We start from the raw sequence: 10,985 nt of genomic DNA on the forward strand, positions 1-10,985 counted from the left end.
TACTTAGGTTGAAATTGCAGTTTATAACAAAACAAATGAGGTATGACTGAATATCAAGACAAGATGGAGAAAAATTAATCAAAAAGTGAAATGCAATTGAAAGTGAAGGCATGGCTGAAGAACACAAGTGAAAAAAAAAAAAAAAAAAAAAAAAAGGGTATTAACATAAATTACTGTCGTCACATTTACATGTGACATCTTCCAGGAAACTGAATTTCAGGTATCATTTTCCACTGCCATGTTTGTGTGTTGGGCTGTAATTATTTTATTAATCTGATAAAATATCTAATTTCCATGCATCAGTTGTTTTACAGAAATCTTGCCAATACACAAACTTTCAATTTAGTTTGTAAAATGAAATGTTGTTACCAGTACTTTTGCAGATTTCTCATAAAGAGAGTACAGTTTGCCTATGGATGTCAGCAGCCTCAGGAGAACAAGGTATGTTCAAAAATCTTATCCCTCGCGTTAATGAGTTCAAAACTGTTACTAGCCCATCTACTACAAATTAAATATGTTGGGGAGAAAAGAGCTACACGGCTCGTGCTGGAAAATTAGTATTGAGCTGCAATGTTTTGGAGACTTCGAATGTTTAGAAAACTTCCTATTAAGCAAAGATATTCACATTCCTGGGCACAGAATTAATGAATGTTTTGAGACACCATTGTAAGTGAACGAGGCCCTTTGCTGCTACCAGACAGATGGGTATAGCAATTCAAGTAGTCAACAATGCAGAATACAGGGTTGCTGTCAATCAGTTACATTTTCTAATGCAATGGTCATATGTAATGTTTTTGTATCTGCTTCCATTTCATGAAAATAAAATGTGCTACTTTTCAGTTAAATAAAGGAAGTGAGAACTTCTTTTTCAATCATATACCAGTAATCTTGTCCTTTACTCCACATATAATCACTTTGCCTACATTATTGCAGTTACAAATGCAAGCAGAAACCTGCCACAAACTAAGCATGTTTCAAAAATAGTGAAACATTTTTGTGGGAGGGAAGATCTATTACCAAATAGAAAACCTCGACAGTTAGAATCAAATTACTAGAACAAATTTTAAGTGTTTACACAATCAATCAGAAGCTATATTGCATAATATGTTTAGAAAAATGAGATTTGGGTGCACCATGTGTATTCAGTGTGTGTGTGTGTGTGTGTGTGTGTGTGTGTGTGTGTTATCAGGGACGATTTATACAAGTATGTAATCATTTCTTTCTTGTAAGACAACAGCCATAAAGAAATCCAGTAAACACTGAGTGAAAATTCCGAAACAAACTTACGCCTCCAACTCTTGTTTCATTTTTGTGAACTCTTCTTTCGTCATAGTACCCTCTCCTTCACCAAGTTTCTGTAACTTTTCTCTGGATGCATCAAAATCTGGTCGAGGTGGAGCTGGAGGAATCTATTTCGGAAAATTAGTATTTTTAATAAAATAAAAGTTGAATTCAAATTCAAACAATAAGCATTTTAAGCATTTAACTTACAATGTAGCCTGCATAATCTTCATTTTCTTCAAATCTGTCATGTAACCATATAAATTCTTCATGCTGTCTAACAACATAGAACTCTGATTTACGAAATTCTGGTAGAGTTGTCTGAAAACAAAATAACTGTATGTCCCAATGGAAACACACTGGCAAGTTTATCAAATTAAAATTATCTTCAGTCTCAGAAGAATTTACATACCAAAATATTAACCATAATTACTACACTAATGCAAAGTTATGAGAGGAATACGTAATGAGCAATGTAGAGGAACCAGTAAGCAGTGGGTAAACACGTTGACAGGAAATGCAACATTCTAGCTTAGTTGTCAACCCAGTTTTACCTTAATGTTACAGAAGAACCCAGTACACCCTTGGGCACAGATGTCTAGCACTATCAGCAACACAGCCAACTGTTTTTGTCCATTGCTTCTTCTAAAATGAGGATTTTTTTAGCCTATTATATGTTAAACTCCATTAAGTATAATCAACAGACAAATATTAACTGAAGCCCAACTGAAATTACTTGTTTCTTGACATCTGTCACTTGACACTACTGCGTTGCCACATCGGCTGCCAATCTGTTAAAGACAACATGCAAACACAGCGTGTCACTTCACTAGTGCTGAAGTTCTATTAGATGTAAAGCAGAGATGCTGAGAGCAACTGACATCAGGAATGACAGGATGTGAGAGGCTCTGCCCACAGCCGATTTCAAATGACCAATGACTCAACTGCAGCTGACAAGTTTCGTAGCCCAGAATTTACACTCATTTTCTACCTTAACCACAACCTCTTTATGTGGAAATGTACCTGAGAAAACTGCAATCAACGACCTGTGGGAGAACCGTTAACCACACTGGTTTTGCTCAGGGTGAATAAAGCTGACCTCTGTGAGCAAACTGAAGGCAGAAAAATTTTAGTTTCAAAACTAGCAACAAGCTGTACCTTTTCACTTTCATCGTCTGCCTGAAACTATCCTCACACAGGCTACACGAGCAGACACATTGTAAACTGGGTTGACAATGTTACAGGTAATCTAGGCAACACTGCCAGATTCCAAACAAAAAAACAAATGACATGAAAAAATATGAGCAAATGATGTCAATACCATGACAAAAAATAAAATTCTACATTTAAATCAATTAATTGAATAAAAATCCAACAGTCATTCTGATCAAGATTAAAAAATAAAAGCATTATACCACCTGACAAGATTTGAACCCACAACCTTCCACACTTCAGGACTGTATCTTAATTTCTATGCAACACCACCACTTTTTGATACAGTGTTATATTTATTCCTCTATAGAACCAGTTGGAACAATTTGCTCCCTTAACAATAGTTAGGCATCATGCAATGTCATATGAATCTTATCAACTGAAGGGCGAACTCTGTGCTGATAGGATGCGATGTAAAATCGCATCTTGTGCAGGAGGATCCAATAGTGTTGAGCTAGTGCTGTATATGAAAATGTATGTATTTCATTACCTTTGTTGTGTGTGTGTGTGTGTGTGTGTGTGTGTGTGTGTGTGTGTGTGTGTGGGCGGGGGGGGGGGGGGGGGGTCATGTCCAATGAAATGTATGTTAGGACAAGAACCAGGACCCAAAAACATCCAAAAGGAAAGCACAATAAGGAATTTGAAGGGAATTGATCATCTGTTGTGGCAATTTGGCAACAGCAAACAGTTCAGCTGTGACAATGTTCCAGTTGGAGGAAACCAGCTCCAACATGCAAGGCATGAACTAAAAAGTAATTTTCATCAGACTATAGTGATAAATGAAAGTCTCTTTCACCCAACGAGGGAGAGTGAGTTCTGTGTTCTAAGTAGCTGTGCCTGAATGGATCTCAAACTCAGAAACTAAGATTTAGCAAGCAACTTTATCAACTAAGCTATCCTAGTATGATAGCTAATCAAGCTCACAGCTTCAGTTTTGCCAGTACCCCTCTCCTACATCCCAATGCCAAACTCTGGCATATGCTGTACTAGGAAACCTGGAAGAGAGGATATTATGAAGATATGGCTTAGCCATAACCCGAGTACGACTGATGCTATGGAAGTGGACCATGAGCTGTTCCATGACGACTCACTCGGAACACTGCTTGCAAAGGAGTCAGTCCTGAGACAGCACACAGTTTTAATCCAAATTTAAAAAATGATGCATACTGTACTGCAGAATGAACGATTCAATCTCAACACAATTCCAGGACTGTGGCTTTACTAAGCCTATTATGTTAAACGAAGAAGCCACTCGTAGAATTCTTATACCACACAGGGATCTAGAATCTATATACCAAGAAATGCCACGAAATTTAGTTTTATTACAAAGACACCAAAGAACTGCTCCATCCTAAAAGATGTACTCCCACTGAGTAGTGCAGCAACCTGGGACACTTTTAGAAACCCTAAAAAAATTTGGAGGAGGAGGAGGAGGAGGAGGAGGAGGAGGAGGAAGAAGAATAAAAAGGTAAGGAGTTTGCAAAAACCCAGAACCTTTTTACTGTGTGACACCCATTCACCAAAGCATTCACTAATCTAATAATACTAATAGCATTTACCTTAGTGTGAACTGTGAATTTAACTTTATCTTTTTCACTCAAAGCATCAGATATATCAACAAGTAATGAATGATCCGTTAAATCCACTGTCTCCGATCTTCCAGGCTGAAACAAAGAGTGAGCTACATCAAGCTTTCCTACAAACAGGATATAACACACAAAAACAGGTTACAATTTGCATGCAGACTTGGCATAATTTAATATTACTATGCTGATTGAGGATAAACTCAAAGGCAGTTTGCCTCGTATGTTCTGCATCTTTTTATTATGAAGCATTTTAATATGTCCTCAAATGAAACATCAGCAACAATGAGTTAACAGCATGGACAAACCCACATCCTTTCGTCTTTCCCTCTCCTTCCCTTTTTCCTGATGAAGCAACCGTTGGTTGCGAAAGCTTGAATTTTGTGTGTTTGTTTGTGTGTCTATCAACCTGCCAGCACTTTCGTTTGGTAAGTCACATCATCTTTGTTTTTAGATATATTTTTCCCACGTGGAATGTTTCCCACTATTATATTAATATCATAAATTACATAGACTGGCCTCATTAAATCACTGCCAATCAACATTAATTATTAAAGTCCAGACAAACAGTTGTTATCAGTCTGAAAATTGGTTCAGGTGGAGTTCTCCATGCTAGTCTATCATGTCAAAGTATCTTCGTCTCTTATGATTACAGCAACCTACAATTCCAACATGTCTACTGTATATCTGTCTCTGAACACTTGACTATAGTACTGAACTGAGGAATTTCTTCACTAACTTTAGCACTTATATATCCTACATGCCATACCAAAACAGTACACCCCAAGTGTAAATTCTTTGAAATAACTTTCAAATCACCTTAAAGAAAAATGCAAATATGTTATTCAAAACAATTACTTCCATTAAACAGTGCTGCTGAATGACACTTCAGTGATGTACGAAAAAGTAAATTGTCATCACATCATCGCTTTAACTGAAAAGTTATGAAATAAACAAATAGTATACACTGTCTGCACTTTATGATGCACTCATTGTATGCAAATTGAAAATAAAACATCTGACACACCAAAAATTTCTAGGTCTACAATTTCTTGGCTTTTCCCACACTCAAATCAGTTTTTATGAACTCAGATTTTTACAAATTTCTTAAGGGTGTATTTTAGCAAGATAGGTTATTGATTTCAAACTCGGCCAGTCTTATCTTTGTAGAATACTGTTTCCCAACTTCCCATCACCAACTACTTCTATTAATTTTCCATTTTTCTTTTTTTTTTGGTTCATAATTGACAATTGTACATGGCAAAGCTCACCTAAAATACGAGGAGTGTTTTTTAAATAAATAAAGTTTTGAAATTTGAAAAAAGATGTGCTAAGATATCTCAATAATTTTATTTTTACATGGAAGCTTGTACCTTAATCTACATTTCTACATAGTTTCCGTCAATATTAAGGCACTTGTCATAACGTACGAGTTTTTGAATACCCTCCTCATAGAAGTCTGCCGCCTGACTTGTTAACCACTGCATCACCACTGTTTTGACTTTGTCTTCGTCTGGAAGACGCTGACCGCCCAGGTGTTTCGTCAAGTGCAGGAACAGATGGTAGTCACTGAGCACAAGACTGGGGCTGTACGGAGGATGATCTAGAGTTTCCCATCGAAAAGATGTGATGAGATCTTTAGTCTGATTCGCCACATGCGGACAGGCATTGTCTTGCAGCAAAATAATGCCCTTGCTCAACTTTCCATGTTTTTTGTTCTGAACTGAACGGCGCAGATTGTGCAATTTTTTACAGTAAGCTGCTGCACTTTAAGAAATACCTGGACGGTCAGAGTCTTCAAGATGATGACAAAGTCAAAACAGTGGTGATGCAGTGAATAACAAGTCAAGCGGCAGACTTCTATGAGGAGGGTATTCAAAAAACTGGTACAACGCTATGACAAGTGCCTCCTCAATATTGACGGAAATTATGTATTATTGAGATCTTAGCATGTCTTTTTTTACTTTCAAAATGGTACTTACTTTAAAAAACACACCTTGTACTTCAGATTTCAGATGTTATACTATTATGGAATTCTTTAATTTTCTAGTTATGGGATTACAATACGGTCACAAAATTTCTTATAACTGAAAAACTTAGCATGCACAACAAAATTTTCATGCAGATTAAAGATTGTGCTTGAAGAGGCAGTCCCAGCAGCTGTAGAAGAACTAACAGAAAATTTCATGCAATTATTTCAGTGTCTTCAATTGTACGGATTCAAACAATTATACAGCATTAGAAATAACATTGGAAGAGGAATGTGCACTATTGTCCATGAATGAAAATTGTTTCCAAAGGGGCTTTTAAGGAATTTTAAAAACAAAGTAACATAGGAGAAATGTGTCATGACTCTGGGCAGAGGGGTCACATGGCTATAGACTGTAGTAGTCTTCAGCAGAATGTGTCAATAATGCTGCAGAACAGCCAGGTCAGTTTCTTTTCCTTCACCAGATGGGGTATAGTGTGGTGAAATATCATTCAGGACTTCGTTGGAGTATGGTAAAACTCATCCAACTGGGTTGAGATTTTTTTGCAGGGACAACTGTTAGCTCAGATGGAGGAACCCCGAAAGTTGTAGGAGTAAGTTTCATTGTGCCCAGGGAAATCTGGAACATAATTGTTCATTTTTTTATGTTTATGACTTGGCAGACAATATCAACAATCTGACACTGCAGATGATACAACTACATAGAATGAAATCATATAAAAAAATCTGCACAAATATTCAGTCAGATCTTATTAAGATTTCAAAGTGCAGAAAAATTGTCAACTTAGTTTAAAAACAAACAAACAACGAACCACAGTCTCTTATGACTGCAACTAATACCCAGGTACAGCCTAAACATTTGTAGGCTTATGAAATATAATGAACACATGCAGTCAGTCAAATGTGAAGCACATAACACATGCCGGTTGATTGGGACTGGGAAAATGCAGTGAGCATACAAAGGAGATCACTTACAAAATACTAGTGCAACCTATTGTACAATTTTGCTCAAGTGTGTCGAACTTGCACCAAGTAAAACTAACAGGGGTTATTAAATACATACAAAGAAGAGCAGCACAAATGGCCATACGTTTGAGCTAGGGGATAGTATAACAGATGCTGAAGAAACTGAACTGGAAGAAATTAAGACAGGTGCAAACTATCCCAAAAATTTTCAAGAATCAGCTTCACATGAGGAATCTTCTACTTATTCCTCCTATAAAGTCTGTAAAGACAATGAGAATAATTACAGTGTGCACAAAGGCTTAAAGCCTTTGCCATGCACTACAATGGTTGACATTCATAACCACTGTAAAATGTACAATACTACAGTTAAACATTTCCATACAGACATGGAATTTAATGTTCTGGGGGCAAGAGGCTAACTCGTTGCCAACAGGCATTTGACAGAATTTTTAACCATCAGATACTCTAAAACAAACCCTCCTGACGCAGGGCTAAAAATTTCAGTTAACGCTAGCATTTACACTGCAGAAGATTTCAGTTTACGAAATACGTAGAAAGGTGGGGGTTCTCTGAAATCAGTGGTTACTTAAACACTTAGTATTAAGTAACAAATAAAAACACCAACTGAGTAAAGGAAGATCAAAATAACTGCTTTTCTACAACTGAATAAATGAAGAGGCATTTAGGACTAATACTGAACAATAAAATAATCTGGTCTAAGGATTATAATTTAATGCAAGCCTACAGAAAGTAGATGAAACAACAGCTAGGGGTTCTAGGGGAAAGACTCCTAGGTGTCAACAACCTATTCATACACATCCAAACATAGAACTATAGAATATTAATCACCACCCATTTTCAAAGTATTGCATGCTAGAACCATATGAAGCTCCAAAGGACGAACTGTGAGAATTTATACCAAAAAATCTCTACAATCAATGCCACTCTTGACAAAAATTCAGGAAATGAATGTAAGAACTTTTGAGAAGGAGGGTCTATCTAATCACCAGTGTTAATTTACAATATCTAAGTTCTAAAATAGTTAATATGAAAGGGACTGGGGGTTCACATATTTACTGTAGGCCTATACAGTTATAGCAAGAATGGGGGAAAAAAGGAAGCAGCCAAAGAACTCTGACACTAAAACATGTGTAAGGACGTGGAAAGAAAGATTTCCACAAAGAAGCAGTTGCAAAAACATTTTTTGTATATTCTATATAGAAGTGCCCTATAGAAATTAAGATGTCATAACACAAGCTATACATTGAATAAGCTAATACTGCCAAAACTGGGCATGCAACTGTAAAAGGCACCATTTCAACAAAAACATGCACTACACAACACTATTTTAATGAGTAAAGATGCTCCCTCACCTTTCTATTATCACCACTTAAAATGTCTCTATCGTCTAAACCGTCCTGGAACACAGAGTAAACACTAGTAGTCACAGACAACCAGGATGCAATGAAGAAGTACACTAAAAACTACTGGTGCAACTTAAAAACGGATGCGATGTAAAACGTTTTAAGTAAAACTTATAAACACATTGTTATCGACGAGTCTACATACCGTCCTCACCCAACCTTGCACGTTAATGTTTATATTACAGAAACAACATACTAATAATATCACGTTCTGAATTTAGAAAATAGGGTTCACAAAAAAAAAAAAAAAAAACTGATCGCGTTGGTGAGGAGATGAAATGTTATCTTCCACTTCTACAGTTCCTCACCTTCCTATTATCGTCGTTAATTAAATCTGCGTTATCTTCCAACCCTTCCTGAAACATAAACAAAATACAGTCTTAATGAATCTGCTGAAACTTCAGGAGCACCGGCTCTCTATTTTTTAAAAGAAGTTTACCATCATGTTTATCAGTCAGACGAAAACGGTACAGAAGGGAATGATCTTCACCACAGAAACGCTCTCCTAATACTACGGTACGTGAACTACACACACAATTTACGAAAAAGCAACCTCCACAACTCGCAGAAACTTCACATGACAGTTGTACGCCTTCCACCTCAGATGACAATTGAGCATCGAAATGTAATGCCAACATAGTTGCCAATAAACAACAGCGTAAAAGAAAGACGTGAGACCAACTACGTCGTTGATAAGTTTTTAAATACATTCAGAAAGTCGTACGCGACAAGACTTCACATAATGTAATTGTTTTTCCACATTAAAAGTACACTTTAGTCCAAACTTGTAATTTAGTGTGAAAATTGTAGAGATAATCTAATACAAGCGTAGCAGAAGATACACTGTAGAATTACCTCCTCTGTGGGAAGATACTGCTACGTAAACTTTTAGGTTTCGACAGATAATTGCAACAAAAAAAACTGCCGGAATCGCTTCGAGTTTCACAATGTCGCTATTCTCATATTTTAGCCGTAATGCTCTCTAAAATCACATTCTCGGTAGCACGTACTACAGCCCTTTCGCGACATACAACTAAATTATCAAAAATCTATTGGATACACCTTATTAACCCTCAGTTTGCTACTATTTTATAGTTGAGAAAACCACGACGAGATATAATGGCACTTTTAAACTAGGTGTTGATCATTACCTAAAGTATGAATTATGGATCCTTCTGTGAGCCTTAAATATGTAGTTACAAAGCGTTTTTTATTCAGGAGCAAGTACAGCTCTCCAGTTTAATATTTATGTCAGATGGGAATGTGCCTGTTTTTGTAGCAAGTGTAAATATCCAGTGTATCAGAACAAAACTGCATAATTTAACCATCTTTGTGGACCTAGTCAAACCAGATGTTTTGTGAATCAGTGAGTACTGTCCAGCGTAGCAGGAAGAGGATTATTATAGACATATGGAATATCCTGAAATGATAAGTGGAGGGAATCGTTAAACAATTACATACATAGGGGTATCTGTCTATACAAATAGTCCTAGTGTCTCGGAAGCTGACCTAAAAAGTTTTGTGTTGACCTGGATTTAGAATTGCCTGCATTACAACTATGTGATGTAAATATTGTTGTCACAACTGCATGTAATACACCTCGGGAGAATTCGATAATTTTCTCATCAAGATTGGCAGCAGTTTGTGCTGTGTAATGCGTATTAATTAAAAAATTATGTTGTGTGGTGACTTCAGCATCCATTTTGGAGAAGGTATCAGTAAAAAGAAAACATCAAAGTACTTATGAGTAGCTATTGATTGGATGTGTCTACTCATGAACCAATAAGAGGATACACTTGCCTTTGTACGTCGTCTGCAACCTAAACGCCTAAGACTACAAAGTAAGTGTCTATCTAAATAGCCAAGCGAGTATGTGGTATTGTGACTATGCCTTTAGTAAAAAAAACATAACGGTGGAAGGAATAAACATCTTCAAAAATGTGATCGCCAGGATTGATTGGCAACCTGAAGTTGTAGGACTGGGACCAAGTGATGCTTTTAAATGTATTTTCCAGCTTCTCAGAATAAATTTTAGCAGCTGTTTCTCATCAGTAACCATAGAGAATCCCTTATATAAACTAAAAAATAGAAGAAAAATAGTCAGAGACAAGGAATAGCACTGTCAAAAGCTGGAAAACATAAAGTATGTTGTTTTGATGCTAAATGACTGAGTTAAAGCAGCAAAAGATGACAGAGCCAAAGATATGTTTCATTGTTATTACCTGTAGGCTAAAAGAATCTACGGCAAAGGAGTAGAAGCAGCCCAAAAGGCATATGATGTTAGCTTCATTTCTGAATCCCCGAATCCAGGCAAAGTGGTCTGGGAACTGGTGTATGAACACAGAAAAAGACCTATTGCCCTGATGATTCTAACCAATATTTTATTGATGTTGTTGGGTATACTGTAGCTGAAGAACCGTATTTAGAAACTGGTGTTATAAACAATATGAGCATTAGCAATAGTTGAACCTTGACCAGGTGGAAGAAAGTGCTTCCAGGTGTGATAGGTTTTAAACACTCTGTTAGCGC

At 36.7% G+C, this 10,985-nt stretch overlaps 1 protein-coding gene across 3 annotated transcripts in view; it reads right to left on the minus strand.

Annotated features, from left to right (window-relative positions):
* Positions 1-9,075, minus strand: part of LOC126457218 (sorting nexin-6) — a 75,479-nt gene extending 66,404 nt beyond the window's left edge. For 2 of the 3 annotated variants that reach the window (XM_050093340.1, XM_050093338.1), the window contains exons 1-5: positions 8,765-8,821; positions 8,406-8,450; positions 4,053-4,157; positions 1,492-1,602; positions 1,288-1,409 (exon numbers count right to left, since the gene is read on the minus strand). In XM_050093340.1, the coding sequence (XP_049949297.1) occupies positions 1,288-1,409; positions 1,492-1,602; positions 4,053-4,157; positions 8,406-8,450; positions 8,765-8,821 (440 nt within the window). Of the gene's footprint in view, positions 1-1,287; positions 1,410-1,491; positions 1,603-4,052; positions 4,158-8,405; positions 8,451-8,764; positions 8,822-8,895 lie in introns of those variants that run through there. The other variant, XM_050093339.1, reaches the window with a different exon arrangement.
* Between the last annotated feature and the right edge of the window lie 1,910 nt (positions 9,076-10,985).

This window comes from Schistocerca serialis, chromosome 2, assembly GCF_023864345.2.
Source record: "Schistocerca serialis cubense isolate TAMUIC-IGC-003099 chromosome 2, iqSchSeri2.2, whole genome shotgun sequence".
In the NCBI taxonomy this organism is placed as follows: Eukaryota; Metazoa; Arthropoda; class Insecta; order Orthoptera; family Acrididae; genus Schistocerca; species Schistocerca serialis.